Below are 26,951 nucleotides of genomic sequence, written 5' to 3'. Positions count from 1 at the left end.
ATCTCTAATAGTATCGATTTTAGAAGTAAAGTAGTTCATAAAGTCATTACTGCTGTGGTGTTGGGAAATGTCAACACTTGTTGAGGCTTTATTTTTAATTAATTTAGCCACTGTATTGAATAAATACCTGGGGTTATGTTTGTTTTCTTCTAAAAGAGAAGAAAAGTAATCAGATCTAGCAGTTTTTAATGCTTTTCTGTAGGATATGTTACTTTCCCGCCAAGCAATACGAAATACCTCTAGTTTTGTTTTCCTCCAGCTGCACTCCATTTTTCGGGCTGCTCTCTTTAGGGTGCGAGTATGCTCATTATACCATGGTGTCAAACTGTTTTCCTTAACCTTCCTTAAGCGTAAAGGAGCAACTGTATTTAAAGTGCTAGAAAAGAGAGAGTCCATAGTTTCTGTTACATCATCAAGTTGTTCTGAGGTTTTGGATATGCTAAGGAATTTGGATACATCAGGAAGATAACTTAAAAAAGCAGTCTTTTGCGGTAGAAGTGATGGTTCTTCGATACTTGTAACAAGAAGTAGAATTTACAATTTTGGCTATATGAAGTTTGCACAGAACTAAATAATGATCTGAGATATCATCACTTGGCTGAATAATTTCAACACTATCAACATCAATTCCATGTGACAGTATTAAATCTAGAGTATGATTTCGACAATGAGTAGGTCCTGAAACATGTTGTCTAACACCAATAGAGTTCAGAATGTCTATAAATGCTGATCCCAATGCATCTTTTTCATTATCGACATGGATATTAAAATCACCAACTATTAAAACTTTATCTGCAGCCAGAACTAATTCGGATGTAAAATCAGCAAACTCTTTAATAAAGTCTGTATGGTGGCCTGGTGGCCTGTGTACAGTAGCCAGTACAAACATAACAGGGGATTTATCATTAACATTTGTTTCTCTGGATAATGTTATATGTAGCACCATTACTTCAAACCAGTTATACTTGAAGCCTGCCCTCTGAGAAATCCTGAAAACGTTGTTATAAATTGAAGCAACACCTCCACCTTTGCCTTTTAGACGTGGCTCGTGTTTATAACAGTAATCTTGGGGGGTGGACTCATTTCAAATAATGTAATCATCAGGTTTTAGCCAGGTTTCTGTCAAACAGAGCACATCTATATTATGAACAGTTATCATATTATTTACAAAAAGTGTTTTCGTAGAAAGGGATCTGATATTCAATAAGCCAAGCTTTATCATTTGTTTATCCATATTGCATTTGTTTTTTATTTGTTGAACCTCAATTAAATTATTAACCTTAACTTGGTTTGGACGTTTTTTGTATTTTCTAGTTCGGGGAACAGACACAGTCTCTACAGTGTGATATCTAGGTGAAAGAGTCTCTATGTGCTGAGAATTAGCTGACCTCTTAAAGAGTTCATGATCATTTCTGTTCAACTTTATTTCTCAGTTGATAAATCCATCCACAATTCATAAAACACAATACATGCAACTTCCTGTCATTGAAATCATTTAAAAATCAAAGCGACATGTTAGAAAGAAAAAGCGTCTGGCCCAAATATTCAGTTATCACTAATGAACTGTTTGACAAACACTTCTTGCTTCGAAGTACATATCCGAATTTAAAAAAATAAATAAATCACAAACAGTCCCCAGAGTCTCAATCTGAATCAACGGAGTCGCGAACATGCTCCGAAGTGCCGATCTGAATCAACCGAGTCGCGAACATGCTCCGGAAGTGCCGATCTGAATCAACCGAGTCGCGAACAGGCTCCGAAGTGGCGATCTGAATCAAGCGAGTCGCGAGTCGCGAACAGGCTCCGAAGTGCCGATCTGAATCAACCGAGTCGCGAACAGGCTCCGAAGTGGCGATCTGAATCAAGCGAGTCGCGAACAGGCTCCGAAGTGGCGATCTGAATCAAGCGAGTCGCGAGTCGCGAACAGGCTCCGAAGTGCCGATCTGAATCAACCGAGTCGCGAACAGGCTCCAAAGTGCCGATCTGAATCAACCGAGTCGCGAACAGGCTCCGAAGTGGCGATCTGAATCAAGCGAGTCGCGAGTCGCGAACAGGCTCCGAAGTGCCGATCTGAATCAACCGAGTCGCGAACAGGCTCCGAAGTGCCGATCTGAATCAACCGAGTCGCGAGTCGCGAACAGGCTCCGAAGTGCCGATCTGAATCAACCGAGTCGCGACCATGCTCCGAAGTGCCGATCTGAATCAACCGAGTCGCGAACAGGCTCCGAAGTGCCGATCTGAAAACTTCGATCAAAGAATGTAAAAAATAACTCTATTTCTCTAATAACTCTACAACTCTATGAAAGACTCAGACCACGTATCTAAAAATAAATCGCTTTAGTAAAAGAGAAATAATAAGAGGAGTGAAGTTTCCTACCGTTCTGCTGTGTTTGGTCCTCACCGAAGCTCCGCGGCTCGTCTCCGCCCCTCACACGCGCGTTTACAGCACTAAATTAATAATCTTTGCTAATTATTATACATCTACTTCATTGTCAGCTTCAGGTACTTCATGTATTATTGTTCAATGAACTGTTTGATACAAAAAAAGTTGTATTTAGTAATAATTCAAAATTATGAAAATAAAATATATAAAAAATAATGGTTTATATTTTAATATCCTTTAAAATATAATTTATTTCTGTGATGTGCAGCTGTATTTTCAGCATCATTCCTCCAGTCTTCAGTGTCACATGATCTTCAGAAATCAGTCTAATATGATGATTTATTATAAGAATTATTAATATTTGTGATGCCAAATATTATTTGGGAATCTGTGATACTTTTTTCCGGATTCTTCGATGTATACTTTTTTTTTTAAAGAACAGCGTTTATTCAAAATATAAATCTCTTCTAACAATACTAATCTTTGATTTCACTTCTTATCAATTTAATACATCCTAAAAGAGTTATAAACTTTTGAACTCTATTGTTTATTGTTAGAAAAGTCTTCTATTTTAAATAAATGCTCTTCTTTTTGACATTTCATTCATCAAAGAATCCTGAAAGAAGTATCACAGTTTCAGCAGCACAACTCTGATAATAAATCATCATATTATTCTGATTTGTGAGGATCATGTGACACTGAAGACTGGAGGAATGATGCTGAAAATCACAGAAATAAAATAGATTTTAATGTATATTAAAATAAAAAAGTTGTTTTACTTCATATTAATATTTCACTTTTTTTCCTGTATTTGTGATCAAATAAATGCAGTTTTGATGAGTAAACTCCTGTAAAAACAACAACAACAACAACAACACATAAAAAATCATTCTGATCCCAAACTCTGACCGGTGTGTGTGTGTGTTTGTGTATAGCACTTATACACTAATCCCCACAAGAATAAAGATGTTAAATATTCATCTGAGAAAACTATGTTGCATCATAATGAAAGGAAGTGTGACGTACACTTTCTGTAAACTGAGCCAAACATTTTCACTGATTTAGGGTAGAGTAAGATTATTTACAGTATTGCGCAAGTTAGTTCATACTTGGAAATAATTTTATATGCAATATTACCTTTTCTTTTCATTATCATCTTTAAGAGTTCATGATCATTTCTGTTCAACTTTATTTCTCAGTTGATAAATCCATCCACAATTCATAAAACAAAACACATGCAACTTCCTGTCATTGAAATCATTTAAAAATCAAAGCGACAGGTTAGAAAAAAAAGCCTCAGGCCCAAATATTCAGTTATCACTAATAAACTGTTTGACAAACACTTCTTGCTTCGAAGTACATATCTGAATTTAAAAAAATAAATAAATCACAAACATTCCCCAGAGTCTCAATATGAATCAACGGAGCCGCGAAAATGCTCCAAAGTGCCGATCTGAATCAACCGAGTCGCGAACATGCTCCGGAAGTGCCGATCTGAATCAACCGAGTCGCGAACAGGCTCCGAAGTGGCGATCTGAATCAAGCGAGTCGCGAGTCGCGAACAGGCTCCGAAGTGCCGATCTGAATCAACCGAGTCGCGAACAGGCTCCGAAGTGCCGATCTGAATCAACCGAGTCGCGAGTCGCGAACAGGCTCCGAAGTGCCGATCTGAATCAACCGAGTCGCGAACAGGCTCCGAAGTGCCGATCTGAATCAACGGAGTCGCGACCATGCTCCGAAGTGCCGATCTGAATCAACCGAGTCGCGAACAGGCTCCGAAGTGCCGATCTGAAAACTTCGATCAAAGAATGTAAAAAATAACTCTATTTCTCTAATAACTCTACAACTCTATGAAAGACTCAGACCACGTATCTAAAAATAAATCGCTTTAGTAAAAGAGAAATAATAAGAGGAGTGAAGTTTCCTACCGTTCTGCTGTGTTTGGTCCCCACCGAAGCTCCGCGGCTCGTCTCCGCCCCTCACACGCGCGTTTACAGCACTAAATTAATAATCTTTGCTAATTATTATACATCTACTTCATTGTCAGCTTCAGGTACTTCATGTATTATTGTTCAATGAACTGTTTGATACAAAAAAAGTTGTATTTAGTAATAATTCAAAATTATGAAAATAAAATATATAAAAAATAATGGTTTATATTTTAATATCCTTTAAAATATAATTTATTTCTGTGATGTGCAGCTGTATTTTCAGCATCATTCCTCCAGTCTTCAGTGTCACATGATCTTCAGAAATCAGTCTAATATGATGATTTATTATAAGAATTATTAATATTTGTGATGCCAAATATTATTTTGGAATCTGTGATACTTTTTTCCGGATTCTTCGATGTATACTTTTTTTTTTAAAGAACAGCGTTTATTCAAAATATAAATCTCTTCTAACAATACTAATCTTTGATTTCACTTCTTATCAATTTAATACATCCTAAAAGAGTTATAAACTTTTGAACTCTATTGTTTATTGTTAGAAAAGTCTTCTATTTTAAATAAATGCTCTTCTTTTTGACATTTCATTCATCAAAGAATCCTGAAAGAAGTATCACAGTTTCAGCAGCACAACTCTGATAATAAATCATCATATTATTCTGATTTGTGAGGATCATGTGACACTGAAGACTGGAGGAATGATGCTGAAAATCACAGAAATAAAATAGATTTTAATGTATATTAAAATAAAAAAGTTGTTTTACTTCATAATAATATTTCACTTTTTTCCTGTATTTGTGATCAAATAAATGCAGTTTTGATGAGTAAACTCCTGTAAAAACAACAACAACAACAACAACACATAAAAAATCATTCTGATCCCAAACTCTGACCGGTGTGTGTGTGTGTTTGTGTATAGCACTTATCCACTAATCCCCACAAGAATAAAGATGTTAAATATTCATCTGAGAAAACTATGTTGCATCATAATGAAAGGAAGTGTGACGTACACTTTCTGTAAACTGAGCCAAACATTTTCACTGATTTAGGGTAGAGTAAGATTATTTACAGTATTGCGCAAGTTAGTTCATACTTGGAAATAATTTTATATGCAATATTACCTTTTCTTTTCATTATCATCTTTAAGAGTTCATGATCATTTCTGTTCAACTTTATTTCTCAGTTGATAAATCCATCCACAATTCATAAAACAAAACACATGCAACTTCCTGTCATTGAAATCATTTAAAAATCAAAGCGACAGGTTAGAAAAAAAAGCCTCAGGCCCAAATATTCAGTTATCACTAATAAACTGTTTGACAAACACTTCTTGCTTCGAAGTACATATCTGAATTTAAAAAAATAAATAAATCACAAACATTCCCCAGAGTCTCAATATGAATCAACGGAGCCGCGAAAATGCTCCAAAGTGCCGATCTGAATCAACGGAGTCGCGAACATGCTCCGAAGTGGCGATCTGAATCAAGCGAGTCGCGAGTCGCGAAAAGGCTCCGAAGTGCCGATCTGAATCAACCGAGTCGCGAACATGCTCCGAAGTGCCGATCTGAATCAACCGAGTCGCGAGTCGCGAACAGGCTCCGAAGTGCCGATCTGAATCAACCGAGTCGCGAACAGGCTCCGAAGTGCCGATCTGAATCAACGGAGTCGCGACCATGCTCCGAAGTGCCGATCTGAATCAACCGAGTCGCGAACAGGCTCCGAAGTGCAGATCTGAAAACTTCGATCAAAGAATGTAAAAGATAACTCTATTTCTCTAATAACTCTACAACTTTATGAAAGACTCAGACCACGTATCTAAAAATAAATCGCTTTAGTAAAAGAGAAATAATAAGAGGAGTGAAGTTTCCTACCGTTCTGCTGTGTTTGGTCCTCACCGAAGCTCCGCGGCTCGTCTCCGCCCCTCACACGCGCGTTTACAGCACTAAATTAATAATCTTTGCAAATTATTATACATCTACTTCATTGTCAGCTTCAGGTACTTCATGTATTATTGTTCAATGAACTGTTTGATACAAAAAAAAAGTTGTATTTAGTAATAATTCAAAATTATGAAAATAAAATATATAAAAAATAATGTTTTATATTTTAATATCCTTTAAAATATAATTTATTTCTGTGATGTGCAGCTGTATTTTCAGCATCATTCCTCCAGTCTTCAGTGTCACATGATCTTCAGAAATCAGTCTAATATGATGATTTATTATAAGAATTATTAATATTTGTGATGCCAAATATTATTTTGGAATCTGTGATACTTTTTTCCGGATTCTTCGATGTATACTTTTTTTTTTAAAGAACAGCGTTTATTCAAAATATAAATCTCTTCTAACAATACTAATCTTTGATTTCACTTCTTATCAATTTAATACATCCTAAAAGAGTTATAAACTTTTGAACTCTATTGTTTATTGTTAGAAAAGTCTTCTATTTTAAATAAATGCTCTTCTTTTTGACATTTCATTCATCAAAGAATCCTGAAAGAAGTATCACAGTTTCAGCAGCACAACTCTGATAATAAATCATCATATTATTCTGATTTGTGAGGATCATGTGACACTGAAGACTGGAGGAATGATGCTGAAAATCACAGAAATAAAATAGATTTTAATGTATATTAAAATAAAAAAGTTGTTTTACTTCATAATAATATTTCACTTTTTTTCCTGTATTTGTGATCAAATAAATGCAGTTTTGATGAGTAAACTCCTGTAAAAACAACAACAACAACAACAACACATAAAAAATCATTCTGATCCCAAACTCTGACCGGTGTGTGTGTGTGTTTGTGTATAGCACTTATACACTAATCCCCACAAGAATAAAGATGTTAAATATTCATCTGAGAAAACTATGTTGCATCATAATGAAAGGAAGTGTGACGTACACTTTCTGTAAACTGAGCCAAACATTTTCACTGATTTAGGGTAGAGTAAGATTATTTACAGTATTGCGCAAGTTAGTTCATACTTGGAAATAATTTTATATGCAATATTACCTTTTCTTTTCATTATCATCTTTAAGAGTTCATGATCATTTCTGTTCAACTTTATTTCTCAGTTGATAAATCCATCCACAATTCATAAAACAAAACACATGCAACTTCCTGTCATTGAAATCATTTAAAAATCAAAGCGACAGGTTAGAAAAAAAAGCCTCAGGCCCAAATATTCAGTTATCACTAATAAACTGTTTGACAAACACTTCTTGCTTCGAAGTACATATCTGAATTTAAAAAAATAAATAAATCACAAACATTCCCCAGAGTCTCAATATGAATCAACGGAGCCGCGAAAATGCTCCAAAGTGCCGATCTGAATCAACGGAGTCGCGAACATGCTCCGAAGTGCCGATCTGAATCAACGGAGTCGCGAACATGCTCCGAAGTGGCGATCTGAATCAACCGAGTCGCGAGTCGCGAACAGGCTCCGAAGTGCCGATCTGAATCAACAGATTGTTTGTGTATAGCACTTACACACTAATCCCCACAAGAATAAAGATGTTAAATACTCATCTGAGAAAACTATGTTGCATCATAATGAAAGGATGTGTGACGTACACTTTCTGTAAACTGAGCCAAACATTTTCACTGATTTAGGGTAGAGTAAGAATATTTACAGTATTGTGCAAGTTAGTTCATACTTGAATATAATTTTATATGCAATATTACCTTTTCTTTTCATTATCATCTTATCAATCAATCAATCAACTTTATTTATATAGTGCTTTAAACCAAATACATTGCGTCAAAGCACTGAGCAACATTCATTTGGAAAACAGTGTCTCAATAATGCAAAATGATAGTTAAAGGCAGTTCACCATTGAATTCAGTGATGTCATCTCTGTTCAGTTTAAATAGTGTCTGTGCATTTATTTGCAATCAAGTCAATGATATCGCTGTAGATAAAGTGACCCCAACTAAGCAAGCCAGAGGCGACAGCGGCAAGGAACCAAAACCCGATCGGTGACAGAATGGAGAAAAAAACCTTGGGAGAAACCAGGCTCAGTTGGGGGGCCAGTTCTCCTCTGACCAGACGAAACCAGGCTGCAGCAAAGTCAGATTGTGAAGAAGAATCATCTGTTTCCTGTGGTCTTGTCCTGGTGGTCCTCTGAGACAAGGTATTTACAGGGGATCTGTATATGGGGCTCTAGTTGTCCTGGTCTCCGCTGTCTTTCAGGGCAGTAGAGGTCCTTTCTAGGTGCTGATCCACCATCATGTCTGGATTCGTACTGGATCCGGGTGGCTGCAGTGACACTCTGGTCTGGATACAGACTGGATCTGGTGGCCACGGTGACCTCGGAACAAGAGAGAAACAGACAAATATTAGCGTAGATGCCATTCTTCTAATGATGTAGAAGGTACACGTTATGTGAAGTGTTTCCGGTTCCGGTTTACCTTATTAATGCAGCCTAAAAAACCTTTAACGGATTTGGATATTAAAAGCATATTAGTATGTTATGTGTATGCCAGGTTAAAGAGATGGGTCTTCAATCTAGATTTAAACTGCAAGAGTGTGTCTGCCTCCCGAACAATGTTAGGTAGGTTATTCCAGAGTTTAGGCGCCAAATAGGAAAAGGACCTGCCACCCGCAGTTGATTTTGATATTCTAGGTATTATCAAATTGCCTGAGTTTTGAGAACGTAGCGGACGTAGAGGAGTATAATGTAAAAAGGAGGTCATTCAAATACTGAGGTGCTAAACCGTTCAGGGCTTTATAAGTAATAAGCAATATTTAAAAATCTATAGGATGTTTGATAGGGAGCCAGTGCAGCGATGACAGGACCGGGCTAATATGGTCATACTTCCTGGTTCCTGTAAGAACTCTTGCTGCTGCATTGTGGACTAGCTGTAGTTTGTTTACTAAGCGTGCAGAACAACCACCCAATAAAGCATTACAACAATCTAACCTTGAAGTCATAAATGCATGGATTAACATTTCTGCATTTGACATTGAGAGGATAGGCCGTAATTTAGATATATTTTTGAGATGGAAAAATGCAGTTTTACAAACGCTAGAAACGTGGCTTTCTAAGGAAAGATTGCGATCAAATAGCACACCTAGGTTCCTAACTGATGACAAAGAATTGACAGAGCAACCATCAAGTCTTAGACCGTGTTCTAGGTTATTGCAAGCAGAGTTTTTAGGTCGTATAATTAACACTTCTGTTTTTTCTGAATTTAGCAGTAAGAAATTACTCGTCATCCAATTTTTTATATCGACTATGCATTCCATTAGTTTTTCAAATTGGTGTGTTTTGTGGTGTATTTTGCCGGTTCTCCCAAGGATCAAACTCAGTCAGGGATTTTTCTCTCAGAAGAAAAGACTTTATTTTAAGCAAAACAAAGTCGAGAGCTCGTTGCAAGGAGTTCTCCTGAAATGCTAGGTTGCATATCATTATATACCCTATACAGGGCGTTTCCAAATAGTAAAACTTTTCCTTTAGATTACACTTTACCTAAGTCCCTAGGGAGGGGAGGTCCTTAATGTATGTCTAACCATATGTTATTCATTAGCCCTGTACATTCCTGCACGTAAGCATATTCCTTTCTATCCATTTCCTATAGGATTATAATGGAAAAACAACTAGCGACAAAAATGGCTAGATTCACATTGATTATTCTGGATTGATTAAAATCTTACTAATAAAAATCTTCCACATATTCTCCCCTTTGAGACTTAATAAGTCTCACATTTGATTATTCTTATCCAGAGTGCTACTCCATAATCCAGTCATATTATTTACACTACCTAGTGACTAAATAAGTCACATTGTATTATCCCCAGTGACTAGATTATGAAATTCCACTCTGAGGGATTACTGGACCAAACATCTCTCTCCTAATTTGACATGGAGTGAGTAAAAGATCCAGTCTCCCTAACCCTTCTTTAATAGTAAACATTGTTAAAAGCATGAATGTGCAAATGGTTCAGCATTTACCTGGTTATCACAGTTTTGTATAAAAGGCATAAAAATACATACAGATACAAATACAAATCCCATCACACATTGAATATCACAAGATTATAAGAGTTGATCTTCAGCTTAGATACCTTATGTATCAATTTCCCATTATCTTGACATCTTTGAATTTAATTTGCTTAACTGTGGCTTTGACTAGTGACCTCAATATAGGAAGTATACAGTAAAATAGTAAATCTCCTGTCATTAATGCAATTCCTAAAAACTTTCCCTATTTAGTTATAAACTATGCTCCACATGCTCCTAACTGTAAATCAAACCAGTCTTACATTTTATTATCTTTTCCAACATTTTCTTTATCTACCATTCTTAGCCTTTTCAATTTGATCAGTTCTTCATTAAATGCTCCCTTCTATAAATACAGCATTTTCCCCAAACATAACACATACTTTTCCTTCTTCAATTCACAAATCTTGAGCTTTTCTATTTTGCTCCTTTCATTCTATTTGTTGCTCTATTTTCCCTTCAAATCTTCCTACATCCATATTTCCCTTCTCATAACCTTCAAATTCTTCATCTACCATTACTTAAGATTCTCTTTCCACCTTTTCTTTTCTATTTGTTGGCTCATATCTGCACCCAAGTATTTTGATCTCAGTAGCAGTCCCATCACGTCTCATTCCACCTTCACCAGGGAGACTCTTTGCGAGTCGTTGCAATGGTCTTTCCCTCGTTGGCAAGGGTGGGTCGTTACTAGCACGCCCTTCATCCTTCACTTCATGCTGTGTGGAGTTGTTGAAGCTGGTTGGGGTATTTTAAGGTTAGAGATGTGAACTCCGGTGTCACTCTGTAACCGTTTTGCTGATTAATGCTAGGCTCTCTCTTGAGATCATAACTGCACCCTCACTGGTTCTCTTTGATGGGGCGAAGCATTCCTTGGTCTTACTAGAACTGCTGCCACCTGTAAATGGAAAACTTAAGAATTTTCTGTTAGTGTTATCAAGCATGCTAATTTGTTCATCTTGCCAGTCGTCCTTCTTGGTGTGACCTGTGGAAATGTAATGTGGGTTGAGGGCTGTCTTGGCCCCTTTTTGAGTTTTCACAAATCCAGTGCTGTCTTTACAATAAGAAAAGGGTGAGTACCCATTTTTTATATTATAACAAAGAATTTGGTTTTACTTCGTTTTCGTCATTCTTACTATTTTTAAATTCATTTCAATTTTATTCTCAACAATTTGCTTATTTAGTTATCTCTTTGTTTTGAAAACTGAGTTCCACTATATCACTGGATAATTTATCTAAGCCTATCTTGCTCGGTAGCATAGGCCTTTTGACCTGGAAAACACTCAACCCACTGCATTTATTTTAACAGTCAGAAAGATAATATTTCATCCTTTTGACACAATCAGCTCCATCATGATATGCTGAAAAGAATGTTAAATGTGGGGTGGACAGAGCAAGCGTGCTTTGCTCTGCCTTCCCATGTTATACGCTGCGCATGTGTGGCACTGTTTTTATTTCTGCCACAACAAAGACCTTGGTACTGACCAGGAAACTTAACCAAATACATCCATGGTCATTATTTTACTGGGCATAAGTTTGCCCTGTGGGCCCACATTCATATTTGTATACAGCTGTTTGGGCAAATTGATTGAATTGCCTCAGTGTCTCGTCAGACACTCTCTTTCATGCCATACAACACCATCATTCATACTTTTTCACACATCACTCCCCCTTTTTTTTTTTTTGCCAAAAACTTTTATTTTCTTTCTTTCCTTCCTTTTTTCAAAATCTCATAGATGAATTTGTTTAGAATATTAGGCCTAGGCATTGGGCATTTGAGAGAGCCAATTATCATTTCTCAAATGTCATGTGTTTGTCTAATTTAAAGTTTAGTCAAATACTTTTTTGTTTTTGCTCATGAGCAACTCTGAGAAGAGGATTGGAGATCTCTGCATATCTAGGATCCATGGCCATCAACATTTCCATCTGGTTATCCCCAGTGATGACAGTATATGTGATTACATGATTTTGGATCTTTGGAATAATCTTTTATTCATTATTATTTTATTCGGTTTTACCTTAGAAAATTACCTTTAAACAAAATGGAGTGACCAATATTTCTATTTTCTCAACAATATATATTTTTTCTATTGTTCATCAAGATACCCTTTTTTATTTATTTATTTATTCTCTTCTTTCCCAAAGCGCTCAGCATTTGGGAAGTCGTGGCCTAATGGTTAGAGGGTTGGACTCCCAATCGAAGGGTTGTGAGTTCTAGTCTCGGGCCGGACGGAATTGTGGGTGGGGGGAGTGCATGTACAGTTCTCTCTCCACCTTCAATACCATGACTTAGGTGCCCTTGAGCAAGGCATCGAACCCCCAACTGCTCCCCGGGCGCCGCAGCATAAATGGCTGCCCACTGCTCCGGGTGTGTGCTCACAGTGTGTGTGTGTGTGTGTGTTCACTGCTCTGTGTGTGTGCATTTCGGATGGGTTAAATGCAGAGCACAAATTCTGAGTATGGGTCACCATACTTGGCTGAATGTCACTTCACTTCACTTGTTGTCAAGTATTCAGTTATGCACTTTCCCCTAGTTGTTTAATGAAACTGTCTTACTATGCCAAATCCAGCTCCATGTTTATCTGATTGGTGAGTCAAGTACTCACTTCTGTCTGTCAAAATTATTTTTTCTTTAAGACATGAGGCTGGACTGGTACCTATTGAAAAGCAGATTGAGAGAGTTAGTTAAAAAACAGAATTTAAGGAAGTGCTGTGAGACCAGTGAATAATCAAGATTAAAACATAGTAAATAAAATAATCAAATAAAATAATTAACATTTGAAGCAGTCTCTATAGTGTTCGTTTGTATATTCAGCACCTGTGCATTGAAGGCATGGAAGTCCTTCTGGTGACATTATCAGCCTGGGCTGTTGTACTGGGTCGTCAGTCTGTGATGGCACTCAAAGACCTGATGTTGTGGTGTACGGTCTCCATTGTTTTTCTGCTTCTTCTCAGTCTGGCTTCTGGTTGCTTTCTGCCAGAGTTTTGCATTTCATAATGTTCTTTTCACCCTCAGGAAAAGTCTCAAGTGAAAGATTCACCTTTTCCTGCTTTAATTTCAGTCTTCTCCTTGCTGAAGTGTGTTCTTCTCTTTCAAGAGGGGAGGGGAACATCCATCAGCCCCTCCCTCTTCTTCTCTCTGCAGCTGTGTTTGCTGCTTTGCCATTCCTCGACAGACTCCATTTCATTGCTTTCCTTTGTCAAGGCACTGTTCCAGAAATCATCTGAAAGTTTAACACTCAGAGACTGCATTAATCAAATGTACCTATGTAACTTCTGACCAAATTGTTTCTGAGCAATCAGCTCTTTTTCTAATTTTCACTTTTCAACCTCTTCTTTCAGTGGTCCCTTAATAAAAACAAAATCATCCGGTTGAAAACAGCAGTTCTCTTATTCTTTGTTAGTAAAGCAAGTTCTTCATTGCAGGAAAATGGCAAGCATTTTTTCTTCTTTGCAAAATGCAGAAATCAGCTACCTTTATTATCTAAATATACTGCAATAAAACAAAATAAACCTTCCTTTTATAACAGTCAGACATGCATATGGTAAAATAAGGACTTCAATCATAATTTTTCTTCTAAATTTGCATACATGATTCAGAATAATCTAGTATTTGTGAATTAATGTTTCCTAACCAACATATTTTTGTAAATAAAATAATTAAATCTAATTCTTTAAGCAACTAATTCCCTTCCTATTATAAAATACCTATAGCTTTTGAATCCAAATGTCTATTAACTTGGTCACCCAATCTTGCTTTCATTCCACATTGCACAAGTTATTTCTTTTATTTTTGACATTTACACAAGCCCGATCTCTGAAACTCCGTAATGGATTAACTTTCATACTGTGTCCCAGGGATAACAAGATACAAATTTTAGATGTATTCACATATTAGATTTAAAGTTTTAAGCACGTGCATCTTTTAAATTAATCTATTAATATAAGTTATTAAATAATAAATGCATATCTTATTTTAATTAATTTATTATTATATCTATATTCCACCATATCTGCCATCTCTATATTAGTCCATTTCTTGGAACATTTGTATTTATTTTTCTCTAAAACAACCTTCCTTCAGTTAACTTTATTGTTTTAGGGCTCCTGCACTTATCCTTTCTCAACACCAGTCTCTGTAACCTGATCACTCCCAAGTGATGGTCCAGGAGGGGAGAGCACCTCTTGCTCCACCCATGTAATACAACTTTACTGTGGAAACGTCCTCCTTTGTTCTCACTCCCACTACACTGGGCTCAGAAAATTTTCTCCCCTTTGCCCCAGACATCCTAAATGCAAAAATCTATTATAGATCTTGGTTCAAACTTTATTGATGCGAATTTCCTAACCTCATTCACACTTTCTGCACTCTTTATTGAGCCAGAGTGCTTATTCTTGCATACTTTTTCCCTTTATCTAAGGGATAATCAGTCATTAATTGTCCTTTTATTATCAAGGCTCATCATACATTCATCCCTCTCAAGTGGATACTAGTTGCGTCCAACTCCACCCAGCCACCCTGAAGTGACGGTCCAAGAATGGTGCGCAACTTTTACACACCCAACACAGAATTTATTTGTTCACCCATTCATTCGTCCGGACACAAATACATCCACACAACAAAACACAGCACACCTAGAGCTCCTTAAGGGCCCACCTATTTCTGTCCTTCGAGAATTTCACTTATACATTCTCAAAGCGGTATCCGTGGGACTTTTCCTCGCGATTCCTTAATCTGCTTATCCGTTTATCACTGTCCTACCTAGGCCCAGCTATCCGATAAACACAGACACACAGCATGCCATGTCTTTCTGCCTACACCATATTTGTCTTAAATCGAGGTTGCCTTCCAAGGCCTTCCCATTAATAACCCAAATATGTGCATGCAGTTATTTCTTCTGGAGTAAAACCCCTTTTTCAATTTAGATTTCATATTATTTTTCTAAATTTGGAAGAGCAGATTTTAAGTGTCCTTACCACTCAGAACTGACCAGTCAACAACACACACTAATTATATAAGCAAAAATGCTTACCTTATTCTATGGTGGCCACCACTGTGTGTGTTGCTCATCAGTCAGCTCAAAAGCAGTCGTCCACTCTGCTCCTTTCCAGTCCCATCTGGGGTGCCAAATCTGTGGTGTATTTTGCCGGTTCTCCCAAGGATCAAACTCAGTCAGGGATTTTTCTCTCAGAAGAAAAGACTTTATTTTAAGCAAAACAAAGTCGAGAGCTCGTTGCAAGGAGTTCTCCTGAAATGCTAGGTTGCATATCATTATATACCCTATACAGGGCGTTTCCAAATAGTAAAACTTTTCCTTTAGATTACACTTTACCTAAGTCCCTAGGGAGGGGAGGTCCTTAATGTATGTCTAACCATATGTTATTCATTAGCCCTGTACATTCCTGCACGTAAGCATATTCCTTTCTATCCATTTCCTATAGGATTATAATGGAAAAACAACTAGCGACAAAAATGGCTAGATTCACATTGATTATTCTGGATTGATTAAAATCTTACTAATAAAAATCTTCCACAGTTTCACTGGGCCGCGAAGAATTATAGAGCTGAGTATCATCAGCATAACAGTGAAAGCTAACACCATGTTTCCTGATGATATCTCCCAAGGGTAACATATAAAGTGTGAAGAGTAGCGGCCCTAGTACTGAGCCTTGAGGTACTCCATACTGCACTTGTGATCGATATGATACATCTTCATTCACTGCTACGAACTGATGGCGGTCATATAAGTACGATTTAAACCATGCTAGTGCACTTCCACTGATGCCAACAAAGTGTTCAAGTCTATGCAAAAGAATGCTGTGGTCAATTGTGTCAAACGCAGCACTAAGATCCAATAAAACTAATAGAGAGATACACCCACGATCAGATGATAAGAGCAGATCATTTGTAACTCTAAGGAGAGCAGTCTCAGTACTATGATACGGCTAAATCCTGACTGGAAATCCTCACATATACCATTTTTCTCTAAGAAGGAACATAATTGTGAGGATACCACCTTTTCTAGTATCTTGGGCAGAAAAGGGAGATTCGAGATTGGTCTATAATTAACTAGTTCTTTGGGGTCAAGTTGTGGTTTTTTTATGAGAGGCTTAATAACAGCCAGTTTGAAAGTTTTGGGGACATATCCTAATGACAATGAGGAATTAATAATAGTCAAAAGAGGACCATTAACTTCTGGAAGCACCTCTTTTAGGAGCTTAGATGGTATAGGGTCTAACATACATGTTGTAGGTTTAGATGATTTAACAAGTTTATACAATTCTTCCTCTCCTATAGTAGAGAATGAGTGGAACTGTTCCTCAGGGGGTCTATAGTGCACTGTCTGATGTGATACTGTAGCTGACGGCTGAATGGTTGCAATTTTATCTCTAATAGTATCGATTTTAGAAGTAAAGTAGTTCATAAAGTCATTACTGCTGTGGTGTTGGGAAATGTCAACACTTGTTGAGGCTTTATTTTTAATTAATTTAGCCACTGTATTGAATAAATACCTGGGGTTATGTTTGTTTTCTTCTAAAAGAGAAGAAAAGTAATCAGATCTAGCAGTTTTTAATGCTTTTCTGTAGGATATGTTACTTTCCCGCCAAGCAATACGAAATACCTCTAGTTTTGTTTTCCTCCAGCTGCGCTCCATTTTTCGGGCTGCTCTCTTTAGGGTGCGAGTATGCTCATTATACCATGGTGTCAAACTGTTTTCCTTAACCTTCCTTAAGCGTAAAGGAGCAACTGTATTTAAAGTGCTAGAAAAGAGAGAGTCCATAGTTTCTGTTACATCATCAAGTTGTTCTGAGGTTTTGGATATGCTAAGGAATTTGGATACATCAGGAAGATAACTTAAAAAAGCAGTCTTTTGCGGTAGAAGTGATGGTTCTTCGATACTTGTAACAAGAAGTAGAATTTACAATTTTGGCTATATGAAGTTTGCACAGAACTAAATAATGATCTGAGATATCATCACTTGGCTGAATAATTTCAACACTATCAACATCAATTCCATGTGACAGTATTAAATCTAGAGTATGATTTCGACAATGAGTAGGTCCTGAAACATGTTGTCTAACACCAATAGAGTTCAGAATGTCTATAAATGCTGATCCCAATGCATCTTTTTCATTATCGACATGGATATTAAAATCACCAACTATTAAAACTTTATCTGCAGCCAGAACTAATTCGGATGTAAAATCAGCAAACTCTTTAATAAAGTCTGTATGGTGGCCTGGTGGCCTGTGTACAGTAGCCAGTACAAACATAACAGGGGATTTATCATTAACATTTGTTTCTCTGGATAATGTTATATGTAGCACCATTACTTCAAACCAGTTATACTTGAAGCCTGCCCTCTGAGAAATCCTGAAAACGTTGTTATAAATTGAAGCAACACCTCCACCTTTGCCTTTTAGACGTGGCTCGTGTTTATAACAGTAATCTTGGGGGGTGGACTCATTTCAAATAATGTAATCATCAGGTTTTAGCCAGGTTTCTGTCAAACAGAGCACATCTATATTATGATCAGTTATCATATTATTTACAAAAAGTGTTTTCGTAGAAAGGGATCTGATATTCAATAAGCCAAGCTTTATCATTTGTTTATCCATATTGCATTTGTTTTTTATTTGTTGAACCTCAATTAAATTATTAACCTTAACTTGGTTTGGACGTTTTTTGTATTTTCTAGTTCGGGGAACAGACACAGTCTCTACAGTGTGATATCTAGGTGAAAGAGTCTCTATGTGCTGAGAATTAGCTGACCTCTTAAAGAGTTCATGATCATTTCTGTTCAACTTTATTTCTCAGTTGATAAATCCATCCACAATTCATAAAACACAATACATGCAACTTCCTGTCATTGAAATCATTTAAAAATCAAAGCGACATGTTAGAAAGAAAAAGTGTCTGGCCCAAATATTCAGTTATCACTAATGAACTGTTTGACAAACACTTCTTGCTTCGAAGTACATATCCGAATTTAAAAAAATAAATAAATCACAAACAGTCCCCAGAGTCTCAATCTGAATCAACGGAGTCGCGAACATGCTCCGAAGTGCCGATCTGAATCAACCGAGTCGCGAACATGCTCCGGAAGTGCCGATCTGAATCAACCGAGTCGCGAACAGGCTCCGAAGTGGCGATCTGAATCAAGCGAGTCGCGAGTCGCGAACAGGCTCCGAAGTGCCGATCTGAATCAACCGAGTCGCGAACAGGCTCCGAAGTGCCGATCTGAATCAACCGAGTCGCGAGTCGCGAACAGGCTCCGAAGTGCCGATCTGAATCAACCGAGTCGCGACCATGCTCCGAAGTGCCGATCTGAATCAACCGAGTCGCGAACAGGCTCCGAAGTGCCGATCTGAATCAACCGAGTCGCGAACAGGCTCCGAAGTGCCGATCTGAAAACTTCGATCAAAGAATGTAAAAAATAACTCTATTTCTCTAATAACTCTACAACTCTATGAAAGACTCAGACCACGTATCTAAAAATAAATCGCTTTAGTAAAAGAGAAATAATAAGAGGAGTGAAGTTTCCTACCGTTCTGCTGTGTTTGGTCCTCACCGAAGCTCGTTTACAGCACTAAATTAATAATCTTTGCTAATTATTATACATCTACTTCATTGTCAGCTTCAGGTACTTCATGTATTATTGTTCAATGAACTGTTTGATACAAAAAAAGTTGTATTTAGTAATAATTCAAAATTATGAAAATAAAATATATAAAAAATAATGGTTTATATTTTAATATCCTTTAAAATATAATTTATTTCTGTGATGTGCAGCTGTATTTTCAGCATCATTCCTCCAGTCTTCAGTGTCACATGATCTTCAGAAATCAGTCTAATATGATGATTTATTATAAGAATTATTAATATTTGTGATGCCAAATATTATTTGGGAATCTGTGATACTTTTTTCCGGATTCTTCGATGTATACTTTTTTTTTTTTAAAGAACAGCGTTTATTCAAAATATAAATCTCTTCTAACAATACTAATCTTTGATTTCACTTCTTATCAATTTAATACATCCTAAAAGAGTTATAAACTTTTGAACTCTATTGTTTATTGTTAGAAAAGTCTTCTATTTTAAATAAATGCTCTTCTTTTTGACATTTCATTCATCAAAGAATCCTGAAAGAAGTATCACAGTTTCAGCAGCACAACTCTGATAATAAATCATCATATTATTCTGATTTGTGAGGATCATGTGACACTGAAGACTGGAGGAATGATGCTGAAAATCACAGAAATAAAATAGATTTTAATGTATATTAAAATAAAAAAGTTGTTTTACTTCATAATAATATTTCACTTTTTTTCCTGTATTTGTGATCAAATAAATGCAGTTTTGATGAGTAAACTCCTGTAAAAACAACAACAACAACAACAACACATAAAAAATCATTCTGATCCCAAACTCTGACCGGTGTGTGTGTGTGTTTGTGTATAGCACTTATCCACTAATCCCCACAAGAATAAAGATGTTAAATATTCATCTGAGAAAACTATGTTGCATCATAATGAAAGGAAGTGTGACGTACACTTTCTGTAAACTGAGCCAAACATTTTCACTGATTTAGGGTAGAGTAAGATTATTTACAGTATTGCGCAAGTTAGTTCATACTTGGAAATAATTTTATATGCAATATTACCTTTTCTTTTCATTATCATCTTTAAGAGTTCATGATCATTTCTGTTCAACTTTATTTCTCAGTTGATAAATCCATCCACAATTCATAAAACAAAACACATGCAACTTCCTGTCATTGAAATCATTTAAAAATCAAAGCGACAGGTTAGAAAAAAAAGCCTCAGGCCCAAATATTCAGTTATCACTAATAAACTGTTTGACAAACACTTCTTGCTTCGAAGTACATATCTGAATTTAAAAAAATAAATAAATCACAAACATTCCCCAGAGTCTCAATATGAATCAACGGAGCCGCGAAAATGCTCCAAAGTGCCGATCTGAATCAACCGAGTCGCGAACATGCTCCGGAAGTGCCGATCTGAATCAACCGAGTCGCGAACAGGCTCCGAAGTGGCGATCTGAATCAAGCGAGTCGCGAGTCGCGAACAAGCTCCGAAGTGCCGATCTGAATCAACCGAGTCGCGAACAGGCTCCGAAGTGCCGATCTGAATCAACCGAGTCGCGAGTCGCGAACAGGCTCCGAAGTGCCGATCTGAATCAACCGAGTCGCGAACAGGCTCCGAAGTGCCGATCTGAATCAACGGAGTCGCGACCATGCTCCGAAGTGCCGATCTGAATCAACCGAGTCGCGAACAGGCTCCGAAGTGCCGATCTGAAAACTTCGATCAAAGAATGTAAAAAATAACTCTATTTCTCTAATAACTCTACAACTCTATGAAAGACTCAGACCACGTATCTAAAAATAAATCGCTTTAGTAAAAGAGAAATAATAAGAGGAGTGAAGTTTCCTACCGTTCTGCTGTGTTTGGTCCTCACCGAAGCTCCGCGGCTCGTCTCCGCCCCTCACACGCGCGTTTACAGCACTAAATTAATAATCTTTGCTAATTATTATACATCTACTTCATTGTCAGCTTCAGGTACTTCATGTATTATTGTTCAATGAACTGTTTGATACAAAAAAAGTTGTATTTAGTAATAATTCAAAATTATGAAAATAAAATATATAAAAAATAATGGTTTATATTTTAATATCCTTTAAAATATAATTTATTTCTGTGATGTGCAGCTGTATTTTCAGCATCATTCCTCCAGTCTTCAGTGTCACATGATCTTCAGAAATCAGTCTAATATGATGATTTATTATAAGAATTATTAATATTTGTGATGCCAAATATTATTTTGGAATCTGTGATACTTTTTTCCGGATTCTTCGATGTATACTTTTTTTTTTAAAGAACAGCGTTTATTCAAAATATAAATCTCTTCTAACAATACTAATCTTTGATTTCACTTCTTATCAATTTAATACATCCTAAAAGAGTTATAAACTTTTGAACTCTATTGTTTATTGTTAGAAAAGTCTTCTATTTTAAATAAATGCTCTTCTTTTTGACATTTCATTCATCAAAGAATCCTGAAAGAAGTATCACAGTTTCAGCAGCACAACTCTGATAATAAATCATCATATTATTCTGATTTGTGAGGATCATGTGACACTGAAGACTGGAGGAATGATGCTGAAAATCACAGAAATAAAATAGATTTTAATGTATATTAAAATAAAAAAGTTGTTTTACTTCATAATAATATCTCACTTTTTTCCTGTATTTGTGATCAAATAAATGCAGTTTTGATGAGTAAACTCCTGTAAAAACAACAACAACAACAACAACACATAAAAAATCATTCTGATCCCAAACTCTGACCGGTGTGTGTGTGTGTTTGTGTATAGCACTTATCCACTAATCCCCACAAGAATAAAGATGTTAAATATTCATCTGAGAAAACTATGTTGCATCATAATGAAAGGAAGTGTGACGTACACTTTCTGTAAACTGAGCCAAACATTTTCACTGATTTAGGGTAGAGTAAGATTATTTACAGTATTGCGCAAGTTAGTTCATACTTGGAAATAATTTTATATGCAATATTACCTTTTCTTTTCATTATCATCTTTAAGAGTTCATGATCATTTCTGTTCAACTTTATTTCTCAGTTGATAAATCCATCCACAATTCATAAAACAAAACACATGCAACTTCCTGTCATTGAAATCATTTAAAAATCAAAGCGACAGGTTAGAAAAAAAAAGCCTCAGGCCCAAATATTCAGTTATCACTAATAAACTGTTTGACAAACACTTCTTGCTTCGAAGTACATATCTGAATTTAAAAAAATAAATAAATCACAAACATTCCCCAGAGTCTCAATATGAATCAACGGAGCCGCGAAAATGCTCCAAAGTGCCGATCTGAATCAACGGAGTCGCGAACATGCTCCGAAGTGGCGATCTGAATCAACCGAGTCGCGAACAGGCTCCGAAGTGCCAATCTGAATCAAGCGAGTCGCGAACAGGCTCCGAAGTGCCGATCTGAATCAACGGAGTCGCGAACATGCTCCGAAGTGCCGATCTGAATCAACCGAGTCGCGAGTCGCGAACAGGCTCCGAAGTGCCGATCTGAATCAACAGATTGTTTGTGTATAGCACTTACACACTAATCCCCACAAGAATAAAGATGTTAAATACTCATCTGAGAAAACTATGTTGCATCATAATGAAAGGATGTGTGACGTACACTTTCTGTAAACTGAGCCAAACATTTTCACTGATTTAGGGTAGAGTAAGAATATTTACAGTATTGTGCAAGTTAGTTCATACTTGAATATAATTTTATATGCAATATTACCTTTTCTTTTCATTATCATCTTATCAATCAATCAATCAACTTTATTTATATAGTGCTTTAAACCAAATACATTGCGTCAAAGCACTGAGCAACATTCATTTGGAAAACAGTGTCTCAATAATGCAAAATGATAGTTAAAGGCAGTTCACCATTGAATTCAGTTATGTCATCTCTGTTCAGTTTAAATAGTGTCTGTGCATTTATTTGCAATCAAGTCAATGATATCGCTGTAGATAAAGTGACCCCAACTAAGCAAGCCAGAGGCGACAGCGGCAAGGAACCAAAACCCGATCGGTGACAGAATGGAGAAAAAAACCTTGGGAGAAACCAGGCTCAGTTGGGGGGCCAGTTCTCCTCTGACCAGACGAAACCAGGCTGCAGCAAAGTCAGATTGTGAAGAAGAATCATCTGTTTCCTGTGGTCTTGTCCTGGTGGTCCTCTGAGACAAGGTATTTACAGGGGATCTGTATATGGGGCTCTAGTTGTCCTGGTCTCCGCTGTCTTTCAGGGCAGTAGAGGTCCTTTCTAGGTGCTGATCCACCATCATGTCTGGATTCGTACTGGATCCGGGTGGCTGCAGTGACACTCTGGTCTGGATACAGACTGGATCTGGTGGCCACGGTGACCTCGGAACAAGAGAGAAACAGACAAATATTAGCGTAGATGCCATTCTTCTAATGATGTAGAAGGTACACGTTATGTGAAGTGTTTCCGGTTCCGGTTTACCTTATTAATGCAGCCTAAAAAACCTTTAACGGATTTGGATATTAAAAGCATATTAGTATGTTATGTGTATGCCAGGTTAAAGAGATGGGTCTTCAATCTAGATTTAAACTGCAAGAGTGTGTCTGCCTCCCGAACAATGTTAGGTAGGTTATTCCAGAGTTTAGGCGCCAAATAGGAAAAGGACCTGCCACCCGCAGTTGATTTTGATATTCTAGGTATTATCAAATTGCCTGAGTTTTGAGAACGTAGCGGACGTAGAGGAGTATAATGTAAAAAGGAGGTCATTCAAATACTGAGGTGCTAAACCGTTCAGGGCTTTATAAGTAATAAGCAATATTTAAAAATCTATAGGATGTTTGATAGGGAGCCAGTGCAGCGATGACAGGACCGGGCTAATATGGTCATACTTCCTGGTTCCTGTAAGAACTCTTGCTGCTGCATTGTGGACTAGCTGTAGTTTGTTTACTAAGCGTGCAGAACAACCACCCAATAAAGCATTACAACAATCTAACCTTGAAGTCATAAATGCATGGATTAACATTTCTGCATTTGACATTGAGAGGATAGGCCATAATTTAGATATATTTTTGAGATGGAAAAATGCAGTTTTACAAACGCTAGAAACGTGGCTTTCTAAGGAAAGATTGCGATCAAATAGCACACCTAGGTTCCTAACTGATGACAAAGAATTGACAGAGCAACCATCAAGTCTTAGACCGTGTTCTAGGTTATTGCAAGCAGAGTTTTTAGGTCGTATAATTAACACTTCTGTTTTTTCTGAATTTAGCAGTAAGAAATTACTCGTCATCCAATTTTTTATATCGACTATGAATTCCATTAGTTTTTCAAATTGGTGTGTTTCACTGGGCCGCGAAGAATTATAGAGCTGAGTATCATCAGCATAACAGTGAAAGCTAACACCATGTTTCCTGATGATATCTCCCAAGGGTAACATATAAAGTGTGAAGAGTAGCGGCCCTAGTACTGAGCCTTGAGGTACTCCATACTGCACTTGTGATCGATATGATACATCTTCATTCACTGCTACGAACTGATGGCGGTCATATAAGTACGATTTAAACCATGCTAGTGCACTTCCACTGATGCCAACAAAGTGTTCAAGTCTATGCAAAAGAATGCTGTGGTCAATTGTGTCAAACGCAGCACTAAGATCCAATAAAACTAATAGAGAGATACACCCACGATCAGATGATAAGAGCAGATCATTTGTAACTCTAAGGAGAGCAGTCTCAGTACTATGATACGGCTAAATCCTGACTGGAAATCCTCACATATACCATTTTTCTCTAAGAAGGAACATAATTGTGAGGATACCACCTTTTCTAGTATCTTGGGCAGAAAAGGGAGATTCGAGATTGGTCTATAATTAACTAGTTCTTTGGGGTCAAGTTGTGGTTTTTTTATGAGAGGCTTAATAACAGCCAGTTTGAAAGTTTTGGGGACATATCCTAATGACAATGAGGAATTAATAATAGTCAAAAGAGGACCATTAACTTCTGGAAGCACCTCTTTTAGGAGCTTAGATGGTATAGGGTCTAACATACATGTTGTCGGTTTAGATGATTTAACAAGTTTATATAATTCTTCCTCTCCTATAGTAGAGAATGAGTGGAACTGTTCCTCAGGGGGTCTATAGTGCACTGTCTGATGTGATACTGTAGCTGACGGCTGAATGGTTGCAATTTTATCTCTAATAGTATCGATTTTAGAAGTAAAGTAGTTCATAAAGTCATTACTGCTGTGGTGTTGGGAAATGTCAACACTTGTTGAGGCTTTATTTTTAATTAATTTAGCCACTGTATTGAATAAATACCTGGGGTTATGTTTGTTTTCTTCTAAAAGAGAAGAAAAGTAATCAGATCTAGCAGTTTTTAATGCTTTTCTGTAGGATATGTTACTTTCCCGCCAAGCAATACGAAATACCTCTAGTTTTGTTTTCCTCCAGCTGCGCTCCATTTTTCGGGCTGCTCTACCATGGTGTCAAACTGTTTTCCTTAACCTTCCTTAAGCGTAAAGAAGCAACTGTATTTAAAGTGCTAGAAAAGAGAGAGTCCATAGTTTCTGTTACATCATCAAGTTGTTCTGAGGTTTTGGATATGCTAAGGAATTTGGATACATCAGGAAGATAACTTAAAAAAGCAGTCTTTTGCGGTAGAAGTGATGGTTCTTCGATACTTGTAACAAGAAGTAGAATTTACAATTTTGGCTATATGAAGTTTGCACAGAACTAAATAATGATCTGAGATATCATCACTTGGCTGAATAATTTCAACACTATCAACATCAATTCCATGTGACAGTATTAAATCTAGAGTATGATTTCGACAATGAGTAGGTCCTGAAACATGTTGTCTAACACCAATAGAGTTCAGAATGTCTATAAATGCTGATCCCAATGCATCTTTTTCATTATCGACATGGATATTAAAATCACCAACTATTAAAACTTTATCTGCAGCCAGAACTAATTCGGATGTAAAATCAGCAAACTCTTTAATAAAGTCTGTATGGTGGCCTGGTGGCCTGTGTACAGTAGCCAGTACAAACATAACAGGGGATTTATCATTAACATTTGTTTCTCTGGATAATGTTATATGTAGCACCATTACTTCAAACCAGTTATACTTGAAGCCTGCCCTCTGAGAAATCCTGAAAACGTTGTTATAAATTGAAGCAACACCTCCACCTTTGCCTTTTAGACGTGGCTCGTGTTTATAACAGTAATCTTGGGGGGTGGACTCATTTCAAATAATGTAATCATCAGGTTTTAGCCAGGTTTCTGTCAAACAGAGCACATCTATATTATGATCAGTTATCATATTATTTACAAAAAGTGTTTTCGTAGAAAGGGATCTGATATTCAATAAGCCAAGCTTTATCATTTGTTTATCCATATTGCATTTGTTTTTTTATTTGTTGAACCTCAATTAAATTATTAACCTTAACTTGGTTTGGACGTTTTTTGTATTTTCTAGTTCGGGGAACAGACACAGTCTCTACAGTGTGATATCTAGGTGAAAGAGTCTCTATGTGCTGAGAATTAGCTGACCTCTTAAAGAGTTCATGATCATTTCTGTTCAACTTTATTTGTCAGTTGATAAATCCATCCACAATTCATAAAACACAATACATGCAACTTCCTGTCATTGAAATCATTTAAAAATCAAAGCGACAGGTTAGAAAAAAAAAGCGTCTGGCCCAAATATTCAGTTATCACTAATGAACTGTTTGACAAACACTTCTTGCTTCGAAGTACATATCCGAATTTAAAAAAATAAATAAATCACAAACAGTCCCCAGAGTCTCAATCTGAATCAACGGAGCCGCGAACATGCTCCGAAGTGCCGATCTGAATCAACCGAGTCGCGAACATGCTCCGGAAGTGCCGATCTGAATCAACCGAGTCGCGAACAGGCTCCGAAGTGACGATCTGAATCAAGCGAGTCGCGAGTCGCGAACAGGCTCCGAAGTGCCGATCTGAATCAACCGAGTCGCGAACAGGCTCCGAAGTGCCGATC

At 37.0% G+C, this 26,951-nt stretch overlaps 1 protein-coding gene across 30 annotated transcripts in view; it reads right to left on the bottom strand.

Annotated features, from left to right (window-relative positions):
• The window catches only part of LOC127964937 (uncharacterized), a 420,295-nt gene extending 394,750 nt beyond the window's left edge, over positions 1–25,545 (bottom strand). For 11 of the 30 annotated variants that reach the window (XR_008155156.1, XR_008155164.1, XR_008155163.1 and 8 more), the window contains exon 1: positions 25,433–25,508. Coding sequence is in view for 17 of the 30 variants with exons in the window: in XM_052565486.1 (XP_052421446.1) it covers positions 16,197–17,060; positions 25,433–25,489 (921 nt within the window). In the remaining 13 variants the exon portion in view is untranslated. Of the gene's footprint in view, positions 1–16,125; positions 17,061–25,432 lie in introns of those variants that run through there. The other 19 variants (XM_052565495.1, XM_052565494.1, XM_052565493.1 and 16 more) reach the window with 4 other exon arrangements.
• Between the last annotated feature and the right edge of the window lie 1,406 nt (positions 25,546–26,951).

This window comes from Carassius gibelio, chromosome B9, assembly GCF_023724105.1.
Source record: "Carassius gibelio isolate Cgi1373 ecotype wild population from Czech Republic chromosome B9, carGib1.2-hapl.c, whole genome shotgun sequence".
Lineage (NCBI taxonomy): Eukaryota > Metazoa > Chordata > Actinopteri > Cypriniformes > Cyprinidae > Carassius > Carassius gibelio.
Note: the sequence above shows the minus strand (reverse complement) of the source record. Positions and strands in the feature narration are given on the sequence as shown.